We start from the raw sequence: 25,845 nt of genomic DNA, 5'->3' as shown, positions 1-25,845 counted from the left end.
TTTGATACGCTATTACTTTTTATTTAAATGTTTAGATAGTACATGTGGTACTTTTTGTTTTTACACGAGTCTCATATAGACTTCCGTATATCTTTACGCATCTTCTCAACGATGTACCTCAGCCCCTCAACACTGTCATTCCCATCGACATATGCATGGATAATGGCGCTGAGAGCAGCTGAATTTTCGTCTGCTTTATGAAATGTTTTAGCTTGTTCCATTTAATAGGTGTAGAGATATGAGCTTAAGAGCTATCTGCATTGTGAATATTCCTCACAGCCGTGCACCGAATGTAATCTATTACAGGTATGCACGCAAATTTTTGTGCATTTCTCCGGTGTGTTGTTGAAGGAATATGCAGCTAGTAACATGTCCTACTGCGTTGTGATTGCTGACGTGAAATATCCATGTGCGCTTTCGTTAAAGAATATTCCCCACGAGTGAAAGACGGGCGAAGAAGAAACATGGAGACCTTTACGCTCCCATGCCACCACACGCGCTTTTGGCAACTGCTCTAGTGGACACCCTGTGTTTTCAACAGAATGAGGTATAGCTGTTCTGTTCGTTATACGAATATCTGCACGGAAACTTTTTCACACCATCTGACTTTCATACACTTTGGCAAGTTCAAAGAGTGGCGAGACGGAGCAGATGTGACCACACAGTTGCCAGCCATCGAGCTAAGGACCAAAGAAGGTTCGCTATGGCCATTTGTATTTGTCAAACAGGTGTGTATTTTCTGCTGAATTGTTTGCATCACTCGCTTACTTACCTCGGTTTGAATCATAGGCGCAAAGTTTGACCCCCCGCGTCGCCGCCAAATATGTACCTGTAGGCACTTATGCAGAGTTTAACTTATTGTTTTTCGCTTGCCGAGCAAATATTCCCAACAAACAAATTTTTTAGTCTTTGGATAAGCTGTTTCGATAACGGTGAATGTTTATGTATTATTCGCTACATCATTCCTATGAACCTCCTGCGTCGAGCACGTAATTTTCAATGCCGAGCACAGAATTCTTGGAATATCCCCCAAGATGTTCCCACTGTGTACTAGATGGGCTTTGCGGGGGGGGGGGAGACTGGAGGGTCCAAGCCCTTCCCTCATTCACAGTCAGGGCATGCATATCAAGATGTTGTATCTTTCAGCAAGGAACCTACTTCTGCTGTATGCCACTAGTAGAAACTGCATTCCAACCTAAGGAAAGGCCAGGCCTTTTAACCTTGTGAGCGACACGATTAAAGTGTAACATTCATCCGTAACAACAAGTTACATTTTGCAGGCCATCGGTGACGGCGGCATTTTCGGCCATAATGGCGGTCATTGGATTTCTCGGCAGACCGCTCGGTGGAATTACGGAGGTTTGCCCACCTTTTTCTAGTTGATTGATAATTGATTGATTGAGACTAAAAGTGTTGATTGCTGGGCTAGTTCGTACGTGACTTCTTCCAGCAATAAACCCAATTGAAAGTAGCGCTTTTCCTGTAGAGCCCTGCGCGGATGAGATTTTTGGCATGCACATCCGTGCACACGTTATCCGCATCCGCTGCATACACAACGGTTTACATCCGATTCGCAGAGCAAAACGCAATATCCGCATCCGACCCGCAAAATGCGCAAGTTTCGAAGGACGCGTGAAGATCGCCGGAAGCATGTTGGTATAACTTCGGATGCCTCCATGCTGTCACAAAAGGAATCACGACGACAAGCGTTTCAACCTTTCAATAAACGCGATATGGAGAGACTTCTGGAACGCGTGGAACGCTACCTCGCCGGTGCTCGCGTGGTTCGAGATGCCAGAATGCCTCCTCTCCCGTCTTGGCCGTGCATGGTCAAAGGTGAACCCGAGCATGCGCTCGCTGTCGGCGCGCAGTACAAATAAACTGTTGGTGGAAAAATTACAGCACACGGTATATCCGCATCCGACCTCGAGCCATCCGCATCCGATCTGCACACTGCAGAAAGTGATACATTTTCATCCGAATCCGCAATTATCTTGCGGATATCCGCTTCCATCCGCGGGTGGTGCAGGGCTCTACTTTCCTGTTGTTGGGGGATTTTTTGTGAAGCACCCGGTATATAAAAGGGACTGCATTTGACTTTCATTCCAGGACTTGCCAAAATTATCGGAGTTGGACACCTTCCTCTCTGTGGCAGCCCCATTTGGTCGTCTGCAAGTTACGGAGCCGTCTGTTGTCACAGAGATGATGGAAAGTCCAGACATGCTTTATGACGACCCTGTCAAGGTTTGTTTGAGCTTCAAGCTACACAAAGGCATCTGCAGCAACATTTCCGGCATCAATAATTCTGCAGATTTTGTGCATATTTAGACATTTCGTGCCGCATATTTTCTTGTTTTCTTTTTTTTTTTTTTAATTAGCATTAATATCCTCGAGGCATTACGAAGGGGAGTGGGTTAATAGAAGCAAGTATGTAAAAGTAGCATATTAGCGTGCATATTTTGGAATATTTTTGCGCACGAAGTCCCAGGCCCTGGTCATTACCAATAGCCATTGTCCAAGTTCAATATTGGTTCAACATTTTGTTTCCGTTACCATTACCTGAAAGTGTCTCACACACTTAGGTGTCCTTCAGGTACCAGCATGGCGACCTATGGCCTTCCAAGGGAAACCTTCGGTCAGCGTGAGCATAAAAGAAGTAGTGCACTCTACGCAGGTAACATTCTCGATCAGCATTCGTGACCAACGCTGACAGTCCCTCCAGTGTGACAGATCCGACATGCAGCCGACGGTGAGCATATCTGGAGAAGTGAAAGTTCACTGTGAACTGGAAAGAGCACAAGTGCTGCTACACTTGAAGTGCCCAACGACCAAGCTCACCCCAGGGAACCCTGATGCGGTTCTGGTGCACCCCTGCGTCACTGTTGGCTCCAGCCTCCAGGAAGTTTGTAGCTCCGGTACGTAAGTGCATCAAAGTTACAGTCATGCGCATTCTTTAGTCAGCACAGTGCTGTGTGTGCGTTCACATTTTTAATAACAATGATGGTAGAGCACACTTTTAATTACGCCCACGCGTGCAACCTGTTTTTTATTAGGTGAAGAGAGCGCCGAGAAGACTTTCCGTTTCTCGCCCCCGAATCATCCTTTCGTTCTGTGTCATTACACATTTTCTCGGCTCTTTTACCCACCTGTGCTCGGCTTTTACTCCATGCGGGTAAGAAGTATGACAAATTACGAATTACAAATTGAGTGAATTGCAGTGAATGCGGATATGTAATATGCAATGCATAGGAAGGCACGTTCCTGGACACCTCCCACAGTACTTCTGCAATGTGCTCATGAATTATGGACACGTTGTAATTTCTGCACATTTTTTAAAAATTGATTTTCACAAAGGGCGACAAGAATGTCGAGTTTCAGTTACAACTAAAACTTCAAGACGGAATCCGAAACTCCTTCGAAGCCTTCGAAGTCAAGATCCCGTTTTATAATAGGTGGGTCGTAGTTACACTTAGAATGGTAACAGGAACTGTAAAAATAAAGTTCTAAGTGATATAGTGATACGCGATAAATGTCTTTTTTTACATTCAGGGGTCACATAAAGAAGTCGAGTCTAACTCCAAGTTATGGCACAGTTTTCATGTCTAAGGACCGATTCAGTCTTATGTGGTCAGTCGGTAAGTGCACATATTATGTGATGCTGCCCAATGAACATAAAGTATGGTAAGATGAACAAAATTAGAATGACTCTCATAAGGGTTTAAGGGTACGGGGAACACACATTGAAGACCACATGAGAAAGCATCCCATATACACATATATGAGCATTTGATGAGATGGATGGTTTATGTATGCGTGTGTGAACAAGTTGTGTATAAGGTTTTACACATGTACGACCCCACAAACTGCATAATTAATGTTTGCTTTCAGCATCCAATTATATTGTGTTTTGGTGTCTCAATGTCGAAACACGTTATACTTACGAGGTACGGCACTTTATGAAGATTCAAGTTTTAAAATTTTTCCCCCCGTCAATTTTTAGGAACCAAGTTTGATAACAAGTCGTACGAAGCGTCGCTCAGCGGAAGCGTTACTTTTGAAGAGGATGGGTCAGCGGCGGAACCACGCAATCCCATTTGCAACGGGAATACCTGTTTTGTGCAGGTACACTCTTTTTTTAGGCCACCGAGCATTGCCAGAGTTTGCCACTGGCAGTAGTTTTTACTGTATTTAAAGTACATATTTTGCAAGTACTTAGTACTTTACTTGAGGTACATTTGCTGGTACTTCGCCCATCACTGGTATGGCACTCTCACAGCCAGGAGCTTCTTTTTCCAGCTTTATTTCAGAATGCTGGACTACACTGTGAGCGGACTTAGAGTTGACCCCAAAGCTGTCCAGGTGGTGCCACCATGCAAAGTGAAAGTCCACGCGGGTGAGTAGTCGTTCCGTAGATGAATGCTATCATCATCATCCAGTATATTCCTCCGCATTGTGAACATATCCTTCCAGATCGTCGCACCGAAACGTACGAATACAAGATTTGGAACAAGTTTGGTGAACTTCCCTTTGCAGTGCCCAAGATGACTTGAATGGCTTATTGGGAGGCAGAAACGTGGCCAGACGCGCAGCCATCTGGGCATTTGGGGGTACCACCGTAAGAAAATGTCCCAGGGTTTGGAATGGGATTACGGAAAAATGGTCTACCTCGATAACACTCCCACTATGTGGCTCTTTACTACAATGGCTCAAATGCTTCGCCATTGGATACACAAGTGTGGAAATAGCCATTTGGGCACTTGGGAGTAGTACCACGCACCGAGGACATTTCTCACTATTTGAATGGGATTGTAGAATGATATGAGTTCCCAATATGTGCCTGGTTACTAACATATACAGGGTGTTGCACGAGAGAGTGACCCCTAATTATTTTTTAAAAACCTGCTTGAGATAAAAATGGGAAACCTTCTGCGTGACACTTCTGAAGGTTTTTGCCACCCAAACGACCAGTTTTCATGAGAGTACCTTATTAATTTGGGTAATTAAATTAATCGAACTCTTAATTGAAGCTAATTAGACTAATCAGTGAGGTACACTCATAAAAAACACCTGTTTGGGTAGCAAAATCCTTCACAAGTGTTGTGCGCAAGTTTCTGATTTTTATCTCGCGTAGATTTTTAAAAAATAATTAGGGGTCACTCTCTCGTATGTCGGACACACTGTTGATTTTACGCCGGACGTTTAATAAATGTGTATAAAAGGAAAATATCCTTTAGGGTGCGCGCCTTGTCTTTCTAACCTGACACGGCTCAACACGTAGCTACAAATTCCACACTACGTTGACAAGATTGCAAGAAATGTTGCGAATAGTGAGAAAAGAATATCACCACATTGAGACAAGCACAGGGCAGACAGTTTGTAGCAGACATTGCAGCTTATAGAGCGGAGGATTCTGGATGCTTATTTCGGTAAGTACAATGCCATTGAAAGTCCTAAAATTACCCAAAGTTTTACACATACACACACAAAAAAAAGTGCATAAATCACCAGGATCATAGACAAATATATAGCAGTAAATATGAAAACAGTTTTGTCAAACATGATCCATCACTTATATTTCGCTCCATTGCTGCTAATCTTTTGTTGTTGTTGTGGCAGCCACATGCAGGATTCCTGTACTACCCTAATCAAATCTTAATTAATCTGGATTGCCACTAAATTGTGCAGCGTTCTGTGGCGGCATCTTCGGGGGTTTGCATGTCTCTTGGGCGGACTTCACAGGAAACTGTGCCGACATTCAGTTGTCCGAGGAAAAGACACGCCCAAACAGCACAGAGGACAAGGGAAACAAAAGTTGAAATATGACAGTGGTCTAAAAAGCCCGACAACGGCGGGATTTGAACCACGCATCTCTGCCCAAATGGAGCCGCTACTTGTAAGCAAGTCTGGCAACAATACCGCCAATTATTTTTAATAATGGCCGCTTATGTTGGTGGGTGCTCGCAAGGCGACGACCACCGCTAATATTATTTGAACTATTCAACTTAATATCGTGTTCACGTTTATTTAATCAACATGGGGCTCCGAACAATATTAAAGAAGCTCAAAGCAAAGGAGAGGGAAGTACGAATTCTCATACTGTATCCTTTTAATGTTGAAGTTTCGATTTCGTCATCACTTGACAGTGAAGTGACAGCAGTGACAGCATTCCGTTCTCCTGCAAGCAGACCATTTGGTCAGCTTTGGGCGACAGCAAAATGTCATTTCTAAGGGAACTGAACCCATACCGCGGTTTCTACAAAAGGAATGAAACTATACTGCAAAATGCAGAAAGCTAACATTTTGATGGTAAGTCATTGAAAGTTGCTCAGACCTAAGCGGTGGCGAAATTGCAAAATTCCCATATCGGACCCCCCTCCTGGGAACAAGGCTAAGCGGTGGACAGCACTGCTGCGGTAGTGTCATATATCAACTGGGCTATCGTGACTACACAATATTGTGCCATGCATGGAAGACTAACCTTGACTGCAGCATCAGAGGACTCGACAATGCGGGAAAAACGACTTTATTAAAGAAATTTAATGGGGAAGATATCACGACCATATCACCGACGCTCGGATTTAATATCAAGACCCTGGAACACCGCGGGTAAGTCATACGGATTTCCCTACACTCCCCTCCAAGGATGTTTTTTTTTTTGCAACCCCCCCTCTCCAGAAATTTTGATATACCCACGAACATATAACCCCCCCAAGGTCGATATCTGGGGAGATCAGTGATGGAGACACTCTAATAACTATGGTACAAGTCCATGGCAGGATACAAAGGGCCATACTCTTAAACGATCCTCGGCTCGACCCTTCAGACTGGTTTTGCGCTTCAAAAATATACCTCAACTCGAAACACCTCCGAGCCTTTGCACTTTCTTCGAATACTGCACTATAACGCCAGTCTAAGGTGCATTCGATTGGTTGCAGCAGGGGAGGGAAAAATATGTGACAAAATGAAGATAAAAAAACCTTGAAGAAACACAGTTTTCTGCATCTATCCCACAAACAGCTAACTCATTTTCTTTCTATTCCAATTTCATCCCAGACTGCAGCCAATGAAATCTTCTTGAACTCATCAAGACTAAATAGATCTTGCAGTCTTTGTGGCCCTTGCAACAGCCAAAGCATGGAGGGGGGGAACCAGTGTGTGCCTTGTGTGAACTTGTGTGTTCCTCAAACTTGAGGAACTGTTATTTCTTCTACCAGAACGCTCGCACCGTTCTAATTTGTTGAAGCAATCCCTCCGCGTGTTTCAGATTTAAAATGAACATGTGGGACGTCGGTGGACAGAAATCCCTCCGCGCTTACTGGAGGAACTACTTCGAGAGCACGGAAGCCATTATTTGGGTCGTCGACAGTTCGGACCGCAGGCGTCTGCAGGATTGTCGAGACGAGCTGCGTTCCGTCATCTGCGAAGAGGTAACATCCACATTCGTGCAGCGGGAGACAATGAGGTGACCGTGTCCTTACAGAAACTGCTCGGCACAACTCTGCTGGTGTACGCCAACAAGCAGGACCTGCCGGGTGCCTTGTCGCCAGAAGAAATCAAACAGGTACGATTGCTCGACAGCAGTAGCCCGACAAGCACTACAAGCAGGCAGCGGTAATATTAAAGCCCCTAACTTTGTCGCGAAAAATTTACTTTTCTACAAGCTGGGATTGACAAATCAAGGGTAACAAAAAAAGGAACAAAAAAAGAAGCGCAGCATTCTCCCAAGATCGACTCATCCTGCGTGCTTTTCCAGCCTTTCGTAACTTTTTTCAGGGCGCAAAGAAAACTAGTCTCAACTGTGTCAATCTTTGTCCTAGCCACTTAATTGTGAGCATTCTCAGTGGTGTCGCGACTGATCTGGTTTAACCCACGAAAATGTCGCAGATCAATTGAAAGCCTTATGTATAATTCTGCGAGATATCGAATATTCCACGAAAAATAGACGATCCTGAGGGAAACAGCAGGTTCCGTGAGACATGGCCAGTTCCGCGAAATTTCGTGGAGTCGTGAAAAGCTAGGGGCTCAAGTACGATAATATTGCTAAAACCAGTGCTAAAGTCGTAAGGCAGGCTTCACCTCATGCTGAGAAGCATCGGGTGAAGCCCACTTCCAGGGTGGTGCCGTTCCTATTCGTGGAACCATCGAATATTCGGGAAATCGAACATCGGATATTTGATTCGCGAATCAGATAATTCGAGTGAATGATATTTGATTAGAATTCCCACACCCCTACAACTTACCACGTATAACACTCACGTGACTTTCACGTTCGATCCTGCAAGGCATCAGTTACCTGGGCCAGTCTCCTGAATCCTTAGCAGATCCCTAGAATTCTTAGAGTAGCAAGCAAGCCCTAGCTTGGCTAACATCTCTATAAACACATAATGAAAAAGAAGTACTGTACCATTAGTTGCAATGCCATCGGTACTATAACGATTATCTCGCTATATTCCTTCTCCCCAAAATGCAGGCATTAGAGCTGGAAGACATTAACCACCTGCACTGGCACATCGTTCCCTGCAGTGCATATCTGGGCAGCAACCTTGTGCAAGGGATCGACTGGATGCTCAACGATGTCTCCACCAGGTTATATACGCTGGACTGAACTCCTAGAATCGCAGCTTTGTCCCACGATTGTTCTAATGGCCCATAAACGTCGACTGGGACCTTGCTTTCAGCTTTGCCTAATTAAAAATAATAAATGTGGATGCCTACTGGTATATACAAACATCCAAAAGAGGGATCTGTGCTGTTTTGTAACAGACCGTAAATGTTTATTTCAGTCAAATGCTCTCAGTGTTCTTAGTGTGTCTTAGTCTCCCACTACATAATGTAACTTTTTTTTGTTGCTGGCAAAGTTTCTGTTGTCGGTTTCAGTAGTGTTCAAGGTGATGCATGTTGTCATAATTTTCGCTGTTTTAGTACATCCGCTACAATATATGATAACAGTTCGTGGCAGCTACCGTTAAATACTGAACATCGATAACATAATTTCTAGGAAATTGTGTAACGTGGAATTTGTAGGGGGGGAAATTGTAAGTGCAAGAGACGACAAAAGTACCTCTTATAAAGAATTATTGAAGCTCAATTTTACCTGCCATCTTCTTAAAAGGCACATGAGAGGCTATCGGGATTCCTTCATTGTTTGCAAGTTCATGGAAACCTATCTGAAGAGTTGACTATAGTTTGGGGTCGTATTTTCCCTGTAATCACGGGCATAGCGGGGCCGAAAGTGCGCGAGATAGGTGCATTACAAAAGGAATATTAGAACCATATGGATCTTGATAGAAAACAACGAAATTGCACACCGGCTTGACGCAACAAATAACAATTTTAATGCAGACGTTTCGTCTCCCATGCGGGGGACATCATCAGTGAAAGCAAAATGAGAGGCGACCGCAACCAGCAGATTACTTAACCAGGTTGTTATTAACCAATTGTTATTTGTTGCGTCAAGCCGGTGTGCAATTTCGTTGTTTTCTATCATGACTTCTCCTGGCTTCTGGAATATTTTTGCATATGGATCTTGCACGCAGAAGGACTCAAAATATGTTGGACAGTTTCCATTTGTGAGAATAGATGGATGCAACGCTGATTCTGTCCAATGGCCGTACCTGATTACCGTTTCCATATCGTAAGCAGGAACACGACCCCCCTACTTTTCGACACCGGCCATTTATATAATTAAAAGAAATGTGCTCGTGTTGACTGTTATTTACTGACACGTGATATTCACAACATGTAATAAAAGTATGTCAGACGTCTGATTGTTGTAGAACCTCCATGGCATATCGTTGCGTAATATATAGTGCTTCGTCTGCTTCACATGTATGAGAGATAGCAAACGGTTTTAACCCGTCAGTTTCACGAAAGCTCTAAGGAAAACCAGATGCAAAAAAATTGCGGCAAAGTTCCCTTGCGTTGCACTTCCTTGTTCGTTCACATCAACCTGGAATGTGAAAGTCATTTGGGAAAATGGAACTCTGTCTGCAATTCTTGAAAATTGCGCTCCGAGATAGCGGGTCCGATTGGTCCGATGCTACGCGTGCGACGAGTGCTTCGCAACGTCCGCTGCAGAACATTGTACTTATCTAAAGTTTAAATGGCGTAGCTGCTAAATTATCTGCAGACAAGAACTCCGAGATTCAGTAGCGTATTTCAAACTGTCTAGTGTTTACTCCATAGAAATCAAACCTTATGTGAATTCTATGGTCTGCTCATACGAAAATACGTAGAAAGTATAACGGTAACATGTATCAGCGGATGAACACACATAACCATTGCATAACTCGCTCTAAATACAACCTCGCTTCCCGAAAATGGTGATGGGCAGACGTCGTCTAGTGTGATACGCGGATACGCTTCGTAGGAGCGTAGTTTTATGTTCACAATGTGCATCGTTTGATCTGAATTTATCATGGACAAAAGTAGGTACTCAACTTCATCACAAACGGCTTATCACATTTGGAATATACGCACAACCAATCTCTCTTGTCCTGACAACTTTTCGAACGCCCATGTTAATTTAATTTCCCCCGGTTCTTTTGCAGAAGACAAATTACAAGATGCCGCGGAATTGGCGAAATTACTTCCCGAAAGCGCCACGTCGTCCTCAGGGAATTCAGAACGGGACACAAGCACTAATACGGCAGTGCTGACGACTACGAGCGTTGCTTCGTCGTCGGCGACTTCTCAGGGGCCCTCAAGCAATAGGGTATCGCTTGACGAAACACCGCAGTCGTCTAAGTTTCAAAATCAGGTGAAATACCAATTTCGAATTTGTTTGAGCATTGCTCTTAGCATTTTTTAACGAATTGTGTGTGACTCCTTCGTGAAGGAAAAGTGTAAAAAATTGACAAGCGAGCAAAGAGGTATTTGTTGCAGTCTGGTTAAGAGACTCGAAAACTTCACAATTTGGGCGTGCTACTTGTGCAGATACTTTAGCTGTCATGCAGTGTTGTTTTCAGATGTTGCTTAACACCCTTACTAGCACATGTACTATGTTTGCGAAGGGGTTGGACTGATATTTTGCCATTATTGACTTTTTGTATTGCAGCAACCCGATGCGGATGATGCGGAAGAAGGAGGTGACTTATGTGAGCTCCACACGTTTTATTGGACACCTATCAATGTCAGCCAAATCCCCCCTGCAATCTGGATTCACCACTGCCTTTAACTGTAGGCCACTTGCAGGACAGAAAGAACAGAAATAACCACGTGACACCAGAATTTACCAATAGCACCAGACTTTACCCCGAATTACAGATTTAAATGACTCCCCCACTCCCTGTGCTTGGAATTCTGGATAAACCACTGCTAGTAAGCACGTTAACTACTTTGCAGCAAAAGCGTGTGTGCATTGCCATTTTTATCACTTCTAATTCCCATCAAGTGCTTATCAAAATGTAAGCCGCAACTTTTAGACACCAGAAACAACGTCATTTTGTTTCTTCGAATATGTCTGCTGTGCCCGCAAGCAACTGGACTTTCAAAATTAAAACGTTTTATGGTCCTATTATGGGAGTATGTAACGAGGACAACTGTTTCTTTTTTTTTTTTATTGATTCAATTTATTGATTTTAACAGTGAGCAACTTGAGTCAGTACCTCTCCAGGAAGCTGGGCTTTGCCACTGAAGATGGACCAGTTCATGTATTGGATGAGCCTACAGTGGATGGTATCATCCGCTACATGCAAGGCGGAAAATGTAAGTTGTAGTCTGACTATAAATAGTTCTTGCCCATTGTGCGCGTCCTCTACTCTGAGAACTAAGCGCGTCTTACTTTTTTTTAGGCAGGAACATTATTGCTATGATTGGAGCAGGAATTTCAACCGGTAAGTCCGTCGGTGAGCCCATGCTTATTGTAAGGTATGTGCTGCTCAATGCTGAAACACTCCAGGAAGGAAACGCTGCCGTTAAACCAGGTGGCGCCGCGTGAAAGGTGGCGCCGCGTGTGGTTGTGCGTTACGGTTAAATGCGACAGCTGCTGTTCACCCTTTGCAGCATGCGTCCTTCTACTATATTATTGTGCGGTGACAATGGGATTTGTTGCATAAATTGCGGGTACTCCAATACTGAATTCATACCCACTTTTACTTTTACTGAATACTTTTACTGAATTCATACCCAAATACCAAGTGTAACTGGGATCCACGCAAGAAAGTCTCACCCTCTATGTAATGGGGGTCATAAGACTGTCCTTTGTCTTCTGGGTGTTCCCCCTTTCAATTTTTTTTCTTGACTTCAGTATCTCATTGTTCTTGTCGATTTTGCTTTTGTTTAACGTGTCTCCTTTTGATCCGAGGCAGAATGCTACCTAAAAGGAGTCCAGAGGTCCATCCAAAATATTTTGAGTTTAAGACATCTGATGAAAGTATATGCGCACCAATTTGCCGAACAGCACGAAAGGTTTTGATGCACGCAGTTTTTTTTTTCCCAGAAAAAAAAAAAAAAAAACGCACACAAACACAGCCGCGCGCTCTCATTCTCGACTCGCCCCCCGAGGTGTAACAGAGAGGAGAGGGACAACCTATAACGTCTGCGTGGTCAGTCGAGGTCAGCGCCTGTCCGTTTCTTCTTTTGTAATCGGTAAACCTATTCCGTGGGGGGATTAGGAATTGAAAAGGGTGACCTTGGGCAAGGCATCTTCAGACAATACTCTGAACCAATCCGCGAGCGCGGACAGTGTAGCATCAGCGTAAGGTCACAGGCTGGTACTACTGCTCTGCGCACAGTCTCTTTTTGCAGCATACTTTATATTAAATTTTTGCAATAATTATTACTCTGTGGTGTGAATTACTTCCCATGGTGCATTTTACTGGCCTACTCGACAGTTTTTATGGAAAGAACGCAGAGTGTTAAAAATTACTTCCGCGCTACTTTAAGGTGCCACCTTAGTCTAAATGTCACATCCTCACCTAACTTGTGCCATTGTGACCTTATGTGTTTTCTAAAGAAAGTTTATGTCTAGTCTCAAGAAGTATGACAAAGATGGTGGTGTACCTCCTGTCTGGAAAACACTGTTCCTCCAAGGTTGCCTCTTAGCCGATGTCGAGCCTTCACTGTTGCTCGGAAACCAACGTCAGTGTGCACGTGGACGTAACCCGCTCTCGGAGAAAGCGAAGCTATAAAGCTTCCCTCAAAACCTAGTGGGAGTCCGTTCGCTGATGGCATATATATTTTGCATGCAGGGTCTTTGAGTGACATTGATTACGAATAATACAAAATAAAATCAATCGCTTTTAAAGTGCATACTCATTGTGAACTTTTTGTTACCTCAGCCGCGGGCATCCCAGATTTTCGCAGCCCCAGCAGCGGCATCTACTCCAAGTTGGGCAAATACAACCTTCCCTCACCTGAATCCATATTTGAGATCAACTATTTCAGGGTACGTTTCGCGCTTGCGCTTGTCCGGGCTGGCCTGAAAACCCGGTCTGCAGTTTGGGTGTGGCCCTTGTTTCTGTCCTCAGGTTCAGTCAGGACTCTCAAAGAGGTTGCCTCATCTAAAGCATTTGTCCAACTTACGTTACGTGACCCCTTATAGTAATGACCGCATTATAAATCTGAGAGACTTTGCACCTCATGCTGCGTCTGGGCTGTAACTTTATAACTTTGGGTCGGAAGGAGAGTATCGTATTCAATCCGCTAAATAGAGGTGGATCGAAACAGTGGATGCGCATCAGATTGCGCACGTAAACAGACGACGCGCATCGAGGGAAGGAGAGAGGATTAGGGGAAGCGGCGGGCTGGTTGGGTCGTCTGCTACTCCTAGTCGGGATCACAAAATGATGATATTAAGAGAGTTACCCAGCCGCGCTCCGTTTTGGATATGTAGGTCAGTCTACACTGACAGAAGCAGGGGGGCTTGCAGCCGTAGAGCAGATTTCATTCTGAAGTACGCTTGAAAATGGGGCGTAGATGCTACGTTTTTGACGTTTTAACGTTTGGTGTGAAGGTAGCGGAACACCAGAAACGGCAATATTTGCGGGAGTGCGCCTTTAACTTTCCGATATGACACGGTGTGGCGCCACCTCCGATCTGGGCCCGATGCGCATCCACGTAAACGGGGGCGTATCGTCGTTCTCTCCGGTTTCGATTCGATTCGATACGCTTGTGTCGTATTCATGTAAACGTGGCTAGAGTCCAGGTCTATGTTATTCTGTACGGTGCTTGGTTCCGAACATATTATGGGGGCGGGTTTTGTTTCCAGAGTGTAGGCTCCTGCAGTGCCTTAAGTTGTACTGCTCTTGTTGCTTTCATTTTTTAATTGACAGTCAATTTTTTTGCAGCGCAATCCAGCCCCCTTCTTTGCGTTGGCTAAGCAGCTTCTTCCACAGGACCTCAAGGTAACCTTTGGATTGGATTGGATTGGATTGGATGTTGACAATGTCGCCTTTTAACGATTGATCGTGCCGAACATGTGAGCAGGGAGTTCTTGCCCGCTATAGGTTCATAACCCTGTGGTAAGAAATTGTGTAGCTGTGTAGTCTATAAGCTGAATAGTCTACGTAGGTGAATAGTCTAGCGCATCAAAGACGTGTGCGTCAGTCACGTCGTAGTTCTCGGAACTATTATTGAAAAATCTTTGAGCGATTTAGTGGTCAACGATGAGCGATTTTTAAATTTTGTAAATTTCTTTCCAGCCCACTCTGAGTCATTTCTTCCTCCGTCTGCTGCACGAAAAGGGACTGTTGTTGCGACTTTACACGCAGGTGAGTTGTAATTAACCAATACGTAGAAGTAGCGTTAACATGCAGGCATGTATCATAATGATATAATAATTACCATAATTCACGATTATGTGCTTGCGTTTTGTAGTTGTGACTACAGATGAGTCATAACTATCATCTGAGTTTCGACAAATAGACACATATTGTGACAGTTAGGTGATTTAAGGCAATTTAAGATTATGCGAGACTATCTAACTTGTTTCTCATACTACCTTGCGGGATACCTGCCTTTTATTCGTAATGTACTTTGTAATGGTTGCACATTACTTGCAGAACATTGACTCCTTGGAACGTATGGCCGGTGTACCCGCAGAAAAACTGGTGGAGGCACATGGAACGTTCCACACATCGCACTGTCTCGATCCTGAGTGTAACACAGAATATTCTTTGCAGTGGCTCAGAGGTGAAAGATTGTTATTGTGACGAGATATCACACAAACAGAACTTGGCCACATAGCATGATACAGTTATCGCTCCTGACTTGTGGAAAGCATACACCTTTTTGTGACAGTTAACATAACCGTATAAGTGTCACAAAAAGGCACGCGCCTCACGTTATCAACAAATCTGACAGCAAAATGATGTCATTCAGGATGCTGGTTGGCTAAGAGCTTGCTATGCGGTGAAGTTCTGTTTTGAAAGTGCCCATATCACTGAGAAATTTGTTTTTTTGTTGTTGTTTTTTTTTACAGAAAAAATTGCCACGGAAGCAGTTCCTGTTTGTCCTCATTGCAATACTCCTGTCAAGCCCGGTGAGTCTCAGTTGCGTGATTGCAGTTGAGACATACTTTGAGAATATATATTTTCAGACATTGTGTTCTTTGGAGAGAGGTTGCCAGAAAGATTCTTTCAGCTGGCTGATGAGGTGATAGTTGCTTCCTTTCATATCTTTATCTTGCCTTCACCTTATCTTGTACTTATCTTTTCTATAGTTTATCGCACCTTGCAAACTACTTTTCTCTTTTCAGGATTTTGCAAAATGTGATCTTCTTCTTATCATTGGGACTTCACTTCAAGTGCAGCCATTTGCTGGATTGGTGGACAGGTGGCCTACCTTTGAAATCAAGTCCCGATAAATGATTGGTCGCGTTATGCTATCTATAATATCATTCCCGCTCTTGGTGAAAACCTTAGTCGCTAGAGTGCTAAGTAAATACTTCGAAGGATTTTTTTTTATTCGACACATTTTTTATTTAACGAGCTGCGAGAGCAACGCTGATGCCATCTTTGCAGGTGGGTTACGCGGCCAGGGTGATATCCCGTAGGACAGCGTACGCAACTACCGGACGACTAATTAGCTAAAATTCATTAATGAGCTTATTAATTAGATGTCTCGTATGAAATGCGAGATAGCAGAATTGGAGCCAGTCATTTTTCGAATCTATCATCTTTATTAATACCCTGAGAAGATCATGCATATATATAAAAATATATAGATAAATCAATATATAGATACTTTCTCTGCGTGCAGCCATAGAAGCCATCTTAATCTATAATTTTTAATTTCAAATACATCTAGTGTCATTTACTTGTTTCTTTAATGGCTTTTTTCCCTTCATTTTAAATCAATATATATATAAATCAATATATAAATTGCCAAATTTTGCTATGCAGATGAGCCAAAACCAGAACTACGCAATACTCGAGCACAGAAAGAGCGAGACGTAATCCACATGCTTCGGGGCGATTGTGCTGATCGGAGTAGACGTAGTAGGCTAATCAGATAGACGGCTCTCCGGCTCAGATAAGGCAAAGGTCGCATTGTTTCTGCGCTCATAAAGGGCATTCTTGCATTTGCATGGCAGAATTTGGCAATTTGTATCTCAAGGTACGTTCTCTTCCGAGGGTGTTCAGCAATAATGGATTTGATTAATGACTCGCACTAGTTCTGCTATCTCGCATTTCCCAGAAAATATCTAATTAATAAGTTAATTACTGAATTTTAGTAACTTAGTCATCCAGTACTCGCGTGCACTGTCTTACAGGATGTTCGCCAGGCCTCGTAACCAGCCTGCTAGGATGGCATCAGTGCTGCTCCCGTAGCTTCTATGTATAAAAAATCTGTGTTGATTAAAAAAAAAATTTCAAAAACACCACGATTACGTCGACATGTAATGGTGAAGGACATGGTGCTTTGGTATAGAAGAGGGAATTCTACTGGGAAGTGCAATGCTTTGTTGCAGCTGTCCCTACATTGGCTTTGTTGGTGAAAGGAACTTAATTTTGAGAAATGGAGTGAAGAAGGAAGTACATACATCTCCAACAGGGTACACAACTCCATTCCGCGACTACTTATCAACTTGGAAAAATGTGGCCAAGGCAACCTGATGAGCAAAATCTTTGGCTTCAGCTGTGGCTTGGATTTTGACTCTGAAGCAAACTATCGGTAGGGCAGCAGTCTCCCAAGAGTTTTGCATGGATGGGACAGAAACGCGCATAATGCACCATATTTGTAACGCAGGGACGTTGCCTTGCTCGGCACCTGTGATGACGGCTGCAGGCAGATTGCGCAGCTCCTGGGCTGGAAGGTCAGTATCGGCGGCTTGATTACTATACTTGTTTGCATATTGACAGCTCAGGCATACTTGGGATCATTGTAACATAATCTGATCAATCCCAGGAAGAGTTAGAGAAGCTAGTGGCACAGTACCAGAGCGACATGAAGGCAGAAGCAGACGCGATTGCCGCAGCAGCGGCTGCAGCAGAGGCTACCCGCATAGCGGAAGAAAGGGCTAAAGCTGCGAAAGAAGCCGCTCAGAAGCCGTCTAGTGGTTCTAACGCAGGCACACCGGGAGATGCAACAGATAAGAAAGAGCAAAAGAAAACCGTGACATCACCAGGTAAGAGGCAGCATCGAGCGGCAAAACCAAAAAAAGACCAGCCACCAAAGCCTGCGGTGGCAGCACATAAACCTGCAGCGCCACCACCTAGCCCTGCGGTGACGCCGCGTCAAGTCGGGGCGACTTTTACGGGCATGTTCAAACGTTGGAGAAGTAACAATAAATCGTGAGAATGAGACAGCCTGTAGTTTAGGCAGTAATTTGTTTTGGGAATGCCATTACTGAAGTATAATAATAATAAATTTATTTCTAATACGGGACCATTAAAGGGAGACTTTGCAGCGATTGGAGAAAAAAAAAGAGAAAAAAAAAAAGTCCTCTCCTTGTACGATCCACAAATACCAAGTAATCGAAACAAACTGTATTGCTGAAAGCAGGACGTAAGAATTTCTCTCTCCCAATGCAATAGCGTGGGTGGCAGCAGGATGATTGGCAATTGCAGTGAACAGTTTACTGCAGTACATGGCTATGGTATTTTGGGTTAGGTTAAGGTTGGGTTGGGTTGGGTTGGGTTGGGTTGGGTTGGGTTGTTAAGAACACTTCTCCGACACTGACGAATGTGATGGAGAGTATTTTCAGCCCCAGTTGGATATGAACGGCTGTGTGAGTGTTACATCCGTATTCATTACACCGGAAGGTTCTCCATTTTCATGCGTTCCACATCCAGCTGTGAACACGAAGAAGCGAAACGTACGCGGCGCGTTGAGTCGGCTTCAGAGCACCGGGAAACAGCGTAGGAACTGCGTGACGGGCTAAAACTTTTCATCCTTGGGATACTCTTAGCTCATGCATAATTCACGCTCTCACGTCGAACATCTGAAGTGCGAAATGATCTGAACTCTACGGTGTGTCAGTTTGTTCCATGTGTTGCGGCACTGCCTCTCATTAACAGTGGCGTTTTTCGTTAGATTTGACGTTTTGACGCGATCCACCTCTCTTTGGGCTCGTTACTGGATAAATACAGTAAGACCTCGATATAACGAAACACTATACAATGAAATTCATGGTACAGCAAAATAATTTGTATTCCCTTCCGCAATTGGATGCCATATTTTGTCAGGCTCGATACAAGAAGATATTGTAACGCCCTAGTTTGGGCCCTTAAGGTAAATAAATGAAAATGAAATGAAATTGGTGCAAAGAAAGAAATCATGTTCCCTGCGAGCTTCGTTATATCGAGGTTCGACTTACTACAAAATTGCAAGAGAAAGATAAAACAGAGTGCACGATGACAGAGGTCCGCCCAGTGTTGCTCATAAAAGACTTGCTCCTGTGCGGACTGGTCAGGGCTAGTGCTTGCCGAACTGCAAAAAAATTTTATCTCTGTTCCTGCTTGGTTTTCAACTGATTTATTACGTTCTGACCATGTCAGTGGAGCTTGAAATTGATTCGATTGCAAAGTCTCCCTTTAAGAAACATGTGAGAAGTGATCCATGGCCAAAGAAAGGCATGTTGCTTTTTGGATGAGGTTACAACTATTTTATAGAGAAACGTTGTAAGCTGTTGAAACATCTGAGCTTGCATTGGGAACACCATTGGAAACAATATTTGAACCTGAACATTAAGCAGTCGCAGAGCCCTGTAATGTTAACGTCACACACCCATCACATGAGCATGACACATCGAAAGTTGAAGGTGGTGATGAAAAGATGATGGTGGTGAAGAAAGTTGGTGATGCCATATCTTGCCCAGTTTCTGGAGACATTCACCTAATGCCATTCTTTTTTGCTCCTTTTCCTCACCTTCCTCTTGATGCCCAGATGCCCAGAAGTGAAGTTTGAAGCGAAGCAGTGATACAACGAAAGTTTTCTTACGCGTTCCGACGACTCCTCAGCAGCTACACAGCAGCACACCACCTGCCGAACACCCTTCCGGTGTGTTGCTTGCACCGCATTTGGGGATGTAAACTTTATGCTGCAGGTACAATTCCTTGTTCCTCATCTCCTCCTTTCCACTTTTGTTTCTTGATTACTGATGGTAATTATTGTGACAGACACATGTTACGTCTGTGTGTTAATCAGCGTGCTCGAAAACCTTTGGTGTTTTTTCGTCTTTCTTTTAAAATCTTCAGCATGAATCTGTCACTGTGCATGCCATATGACAGTGAAAGCATGTGTGGAAATAAAGTGTATTGAGTAATGCAAGTACTTTACGGTAGTATAATTATATCGAAAAGGGGAAAAAAAAGAAAACACTGTCAAGGAGCCCGCGAAGAGGGAATCACACACGTAACATGAAAAACGGTTAGGAGCAACTAAGATTTATTTGAACAAGAACTTTCGTGTAAGAGACTGCACTTCTGCGTAAGTATGAACAGCGTAATTATTTGTAACGGTGATGTTACTTTAAATTAATTTTTCTTTCAACATCCTGTAGCTGTGGCATCAGTAGCTTAGAGAGTAATACATTCTACCATAATAAATTTTTAGTCGACAAAGAATACGATCAAAATTTTGCGACTGAAATATAAAAATATTACAGCACCAGCAGCGTAGCTAATCGGAGTTTCGTTGGTACATCGCTGATACATGACAGTTGAGTAAGGGCCTTGTAGATCTCAAATCTTCAACAATGGTTTGATCAATCAGTGATGGACCATGAACAACTTTTGAGGAACTTACAAAATGTGCAGCTGGACACTGTTGTGAGAGGACCACCTCACGATGAAATGCGACGGTTTATCATGTAGCCAGTGCACTGCTGGTTTTCACTGTGCTATACGTCACAACCTACAAAATCAACGAAATTTGTGCAGTTTTTCAACTGTTCCTGTAAATAATGACAGTGTCTGGAATCTTTTGGGAAATTTGCTATAGTGCTGTACATCCTTAATTGAACGCAGAAAGCGTTTTGCATCAGAGTGTCTGGCCATGTACCCGTGATGCAAAAATGGAAAGCATCCAATGAGACCCGCAATAGTGGTCCCTCTGAGGCAAACAGCTCTTATTGGCCATATTGAGGTGGAACCATGTGACACAGAATGACCAACGCACAATTGTAGCTCCTCAGCAGTGCGATAGTAACATACAGAAAGACAGCGCTTGTTATGAAAGCAGAGCGGGTGATTCTTCCTGGCTGGCTACTAGTGTGGAATGCTGTTGGATGGCAGATCAAGATTGTGTAATTATTGTGTAAAGTCACGTTTGCCGGAAACTGGCACCGTAAGAGGTCTCATCTACTAGTTCAAGACATATCTATATCAGAGAAAATTAGGAGACATATCAAGAATACAGATTCTGTTCGCACCTATCCCTGTGTTGTATGTATGCTGCATGATGAAGGATTTTACGGCAGAGTTTCAACATATTTCTAGCGAGCTGTATCCCTGCAGACCTCAATATGGCACGTTGAAAAGTTCTGAGCCGCTTCTAGAGAATCTTTTAAAGATGCAAAGTTGAGCAGTAGATGATGACTTTGTGACATCACCAGCACCTTCCCGTCCAATGAAAAGCTCGACAAGACCTGGCACCTCCCCTGTGCCATGTAGACGCTGATTAGTTAGTTCCCCCTTTTGAGACAAATTGGGTCAAGCACCTCAGACATGTTGCCTGGACATGACCAGGTATGGCACTACGCTGATAATATTGGTCCCTTCAGTACCCATACTCGTAGGTGGCGCCGTAGGTTGGCGGGAAGATTCGTCCCGCTACCTCTGTGGGGAGTTTTCCGAGGGATCATTCAAATTTTCTCAGTTAGTCACGTGTGCTCTAGCGTGTCTAAATAGGATGTGGTCAACGTCTTCCTCCTGTTTTCTGCAAAGCGGCAGTTCCTCCTTCCCCCGATATGTCCTTCCTCTTACCCTCTCCGAGTCCCATAGATGGTTCTTTGGCAACGGCTAACGGTTCTTGGTCCCATAAAGCCATTAGCTGAATAACATTTTCTGATCCTCAAGGTGTAGCCAAACGAGGAGCACAAAACTGAACGGAAGTCTCCCACATGCCCAGACACGAAACACGTTGCTAAACAGGCGCGGGGCAGTGCACAGGTCTGCTCCGATTGCTCGTATGTCACTGTGTCGTCTGCTACTGCTCTAACTGCCCGTACGTAAAATGCGGAAACTGTAGGTCTCCGCGACTTGGCTGCACTCGCTGCACCTCCCTTTCTTTTTTTTCTTTTCCAGAGCCACGTACATCCTCACCCGTCACTTTCCCGTTCATTTTTGTAAAATTGTGTGTCTGGTTCTGTTGGATAGGGACAGGACACAACCATGTCGAGCGGACTATAAATGCGTGTCTCTGGCGTAGAAAAGGAATCGTTTGCCAAATTTTTGGTAACGGTGTATTAAATGAAAGCCAAGCACCTAAAAACGAAAAGGAACGGCGCGAGTGGCATTTGTTTTGGAAGCGATGGTGGAGCGCCAGTGTCACAGCTGCACGCTTTGACTGTCCGAACACACTCGTGGCACCATCGCGCAACTTTCCAGAACCAGTGCAGCGAGTGCAGCCCTTCAATCCAAAGAAACTTCATACGTTGCAGAAAACATTCTAACGGCAACAAAAAGATAGAGTACATGGACCACGTGCAGGCACTCCTGATGTTAATGACACTGCAAAAAAAAAAAAAAAAAGCAGAAGTATGAAATTTTCAATGTGATCATGGCCACACAGCCCAGTCAGTGTTTGCAGCTGCGGGCAAACGTGCTGCCACCTGTGGGCCTTCAGTTGCTGTACGGGGCATTTTTGTTAATCGTTTATAAAATTTGTATAATAAATAAATAAATAAAAATAATAATTTGTATTTGTGCCATTTTCATAGGTGGGATATGCGGCCAGGTGGACATCTTGTGAGAAATTGTGTGCAACTACTGGACGACTAATTACCTAAAGTTTATTAATTAACTTTTAATTGGATGTTTTTGGGGAAATGGGAGATAGCAAAATTGGAGGGAGTTGTTATTTAAATCTGCCCTCTTTCCTAAATATTCTGAAAACAAGCACGTACATTGATAAATTTATTGTAAAAACTGTCTCACATTTTCCCGAAAACCTTTAGTTAAAGGGTGAATTAATGAATTTTAGGTAATTAGTCACGCAATAGTTGCATGCGCTTTCCCACAGGGTGCCCGCACAGGCCACGTAACACCCCTGCAATAATGGCATCAGTGCTGCTCTCAGTTTGTTTTTTAAAAAAATCTAAAGGATAAAGACAACACCCTGTACATTCTGAGCCTTGTGAAGCCATTATCACATTGGAAAGATTTCTTTGTACAACATTTAAAATTTTCTCTTTGGGCCATGCTTGTGGGTAGTGTATGTTTTTTTTTATATGTTTTTGTTTCCGCAGCCACTGCTGAGTTCTTTTATAGTCCCATGAGATATCTATTTGTAGAAGCCTAGCCATATTGTTAGCATTCCTCAATTTTATTGCTATGCCTTTGACTAGTTGGCTATTAAAGGAGTAATTACTTTCATAAATGCAATCAACAATTCATGTAGCAATATTTATTGACAGCTCTGTGGCAAATTGTGCGCGCAGGGTGTAAAAATATTCTGCGTTAAAAATATATATCGAGTGAATATACATGTGCGTCAATATTTCTATTTATCCAAGTTGGAAGTGAACACTTATATATTTATTCACTCGTTGACGATGTACACTAAAAGTTGTCATTAAAAACTTCATTACTCTGGAGTGAACTGTTCATTGGCTGTGTGATTACAGTGGAACAAACTACGAAAGTGCAAAAGATTCCCCAGTGATAAGCACGGTGTACAGTAGCAGACGATCGTCTGCGACAGGTCACTACCCTGTACCTGTACCCAGTGTAAACTAATTTAAATGACATCAGGTCATCCAATCCTCGATATCGGGGGCTTTAATCCGTTTAAATTAGAGTGCCAAAGGAATGCGTTCATCTGCTATTTGAAGCATTACTCACAAAGCATTATAACATTAATCAGTCTGGTTTCCTCATATGTATACAAGGTGTACGTTATTGGTACCAGTGCATAGTCTTTATCATTACAGCATGATGGGTTCTTTTTTGATTTGGACACATTCGTTATGAAAGCCACCCACCAAGACTGTGAGGTGACACAGGTTCAAATCCCGGCTATGCTGCCTTAAGACAAATGTCGGTTCCCTGTGAAGACTGCCCAGGACGTACAACCTCATGAGAATAGCACACGATGCGAATACAGGGTATCTTTTTATATATGTATATACATATACAGATTTTTATCATAAAAAAATCTATAAGGGCTATAGACATCCTGTTTTCACTTCTATCATCTCTGTGCCGGCGGACGTTCTTGGCTATCAGTTACTCAACCGTCGAATGACTAATTACCTAAAGATTAACTTTTTAATTATAAAAGCTACAAGGTCGTCCCAATGAGAACATCTGGTCCCTTCAGTTGCCTGATATCGTTACAGATTTCAGAACAAAAACCAGTTCGATAGATCGCCCGCAAAAAATTTGTGAAAGAACACCTTTTTTATGTCCCTTATGTCCCATCAAACCGCTAAACCGTTAGTCCTATTGGAGTTGTTCGAAATTACGATAGGCATATTGGCCTAGTGGTTCCATTAGGATTGGCTCTGATGGAGTTTTCGATCATGCTGCTCCTTCAATTTGTTTTGCTGTGTCCCTGCTTTTCTTCATCAATCTCAGGGTTAGTAATGGGTTGCCGTAAGACCTAGGCCTCTATGTAGTACAATAGACCTGAAAGTAATGGCTTGACCACAATACATGGAAGTGTTAGGTAAAGCCAACTTTCAAATGGTGACGCCTACCAAAGGAATGCCGACACCTGACCTGGACATCCACAAAGCTCCCGGCTACGGGGTTCATGACGGGGTTGAACTCTGTGCTGCTGTATTGAGCTTCTCTCTCTCTCTCTCTTTTTTTTTTTTTTTTTCACTCTCTGCTTTGCTGCCGCCTCACATAACCTACGTCCCGCGTTCTCTTTCTTCTAGAAGAGGTTACGTGACGGAGTACGATACCTCTTTTTCGTGCCACCCAAAACTCAAGAGCTGGGGCGTGAAGAGCGCCTTCGTGTACGAAACTTGAGTACGAGCGTAAAGTGAATTGCAACTGTGATTGCAACCCACGATAACCTCGTGATCTTTTGAAAGCTTAGGAACAGTACATCTCAGTTCCAATACATTTCTTTTGGAATCGCTGTTTTCTTTGAGTGATGGAATTTCAGATATTGCACTTGAACGCAAGTCTGAGTACCCTGAGTACTCCATAAGCAGCAACCCTGAGTCGGCCCGTGTCGGCTAGACTACGGCTAGTCTTGCCTTCCTCATCCGCTTCCCTGTTCGCGGCGAAATAGAAAGTGTTTTGGCCTTTGGGGCACGCAGCGTACGATGTCGAGCTTACCAAACTTGAGTGCCCTCGAACTTCGGATACTCGAGAGGACACGACAGCTAGGCTTTTGTTCGTACGATAGTACGCCGGAGATGCAGCAAAACACTATGCCATCCGAAGAGTCGTCCGAAGAGTCCGAAGCGACGTCGACGGAGGACGAATTGCCGCCATCGCCGTCACCTGACGGCGTGGGAAACCGTTTCTGCCGTCTCTGGTTAGTGACATGCGGACGGATGGATGCATTGGATGCATGCATGCGTGGATAGATAGATGGCTAGTGGCTTTCCCTACGTATCGGGCAGTGTCATGGCGCCACCTAGCCTGTTAAAGAGAAATTAACTGTTAAGTTGTTAAAACTGTTAAAATGTTTCGGGTCTCCATCCTCCATGACTTGAAAACTAGAGACAAGGTAGAGGACGAGACAACACGGTCTCGGTTTTTCAAGTCATGGATCGTCACCAGCCATCGAAACCACTTTGAGCAATTTTTCCCGCAGCGGTTCCAGCAGCCAAGATCAAAGCCGAGACTGGCCGAGAGCAGGACAAATTAAACTCCGATGCGCCGGCATGGCAGCGACCATGGCGGGTGTTCGGTTGTTGGATCAAATTTTAGCGGCAGAAGAGACGGCAAGCTTTTCTGACACCGTTAAAAGAAAACTCGAAGACCACCTGGCCATTACTTCCAAGGTAGCGGACGCCCTACGCGACGAAAATGCGGAACTATCAGCGCGTTGCAGTAAGTCATGAGTGCTTGTCAACAATTGCTCGAATGCGTTAACATGAATATGGTCGTCGGGCACTTAACCCCCAACTTAGCTGCGCAAGTATTGAACACGTATTGTTAACTGTCTCGTGTACCTGGCAATCTTCTTCTTGTTCAGTCAAGAGTGCAACGAGTCAGGAGTCTTGTTTGTACAACGATTAGTCTTGCCACACAAAATAGTTTAGTTTCCTTCAGAAGC

General features: G+C 43.8%; 4 protein-coding genes across 6 annotated transcripts in view; all 4 read left to right on the top strand.

The window, feature by feature from the left end:
* Positions 1–164: 164 nt before the first annotated feature.
* Positions 165–5,231, top strand: LOC135397329 (AP-5 complex subunit mu-1-like). Its single transcript, XM_064628851.1, has 14 exons — positions 165–306; positions 427–547; positions 627–728; positions 1,147–1,223; positions 1,281–1,359; positions 2,110–2,244; positions 2,594–2,674; positions 2,723–2,915; positions 3,054–3,172; positions 3,355–3,452; positions 3,550–3,635; positions 4,001–4,122; positions 4,297–4,393; positions 4,471–5,231. Exons 1-14 carry the CDS (start codon positions 239–241, stop codon positions 4,548–4,550), a joined length of 1,458 nt encoding a protein of 485 aa, XP_064484921.1. The 5' UTR covers positions 165–238; the 3' UTR covers positions 4,551–5,231.
* A 674-nt stretch (positions 5,232–5,905) lies between these two features.
* Positions 5,906–9,767, top strand: LOC135397330 (ADP-ribosylation factor-like protein 2). The gene is made up of 5 exons (XM_064628852.1): positions 5,906–6,098; positions 6,496–6,606; positions 7,265–7,427; positions 7,481–7,561; positions 8,471–9,767. Exons 1-5 carry the CDS (start codon positions 6,034–6,036, stop codon positions 8,603–8,605), a joined length of 555 nt encoding a protein of 184 aa, XP_064484922.1. The 5' UTR covers positions 5,906–6,033; the 3' UTR covers positions 8,606–9,767.
* A 519-nt stretch (positions 9,768–10,286) lies between these two features.
* On the top strand, positions 10,287–23,200 carry LOC135397328 (NAD-dependent protein deacetylase sirtuin-2-like). The gene is made up of 16 exons (XM_064628850.1): positions 10,287–10,427; positions 10,551–10,759; positions 11,057–11,096; positions 11,587–11,706; positions 11,793–11,834; positions 13,281–13,387; positions 14,289–14,345; positions 14,643–14,711; positions 15,003–15,132; positions 15,422–15,481; positions 15,539–15,594; positions 15,698–15,774; positions 16,996–17,115; positions 17,191–17,257; positions 17,350–17,569; positions 19,330–23,200. Exons 1-16 carry the CDS (start codon positions 10,418–10,420, stop codon positions 19,341–19,343), a joined length of 1,398 nt encoding a protein of 465 aa, XP_064484920.1. The 5' UTR covers positions 10,287–10,417; the 3' UTR covers positions 19,344–23,200.
* A 1,644-nt stretch (positions 23,201–24,844) lies between these two features.
* The window catches only part of LOC135397327 (nucleoprotein TPR-like), a 36,151-nt gene continuing 35,150 nt past the window's right edge, over positions 24,845–25,845 (top strand). For all 3 annotated transcript variants that reach the window (XM_064628847.1, XM_064628848.1, XM_064628846.1), the window contains exons 1-2: positions 24,845–25,098; positions 25,381–25,619. In XM_064628847.1, coding sequence (XP_064484917.1) covers positions 24,884–25,098; positions 25,381–25,619 — 454 coding nt within the window. In that variant the 5' untranslated portion in view covers positions 24,845–24,883. The remainder of the gene's footprint in view (positions 25,099–25,380; positions 25,620–25,845) is intronic.

The sequence above is a fragment of the Ornithodoros turicata genome, chromosome 6 (assembly GCF_037126465.1).
Source record: "Ornithodoros turicata isolate Travis chromosome 6, ASM3712646v1, whole genome shotgun sequence".
Taxonomy (NCBI): domain Eukaryota; kingdom Metazoa; phylum Arthropoda; class Arachnida; order Ixodida; family Argasidae; genus Ornithodoros; species Ornithodoros turicata.
Note: the sequence above shows the minus strand (reverse complement) of the source record. Positions and strands in the feature narration are given on the sequence as shown.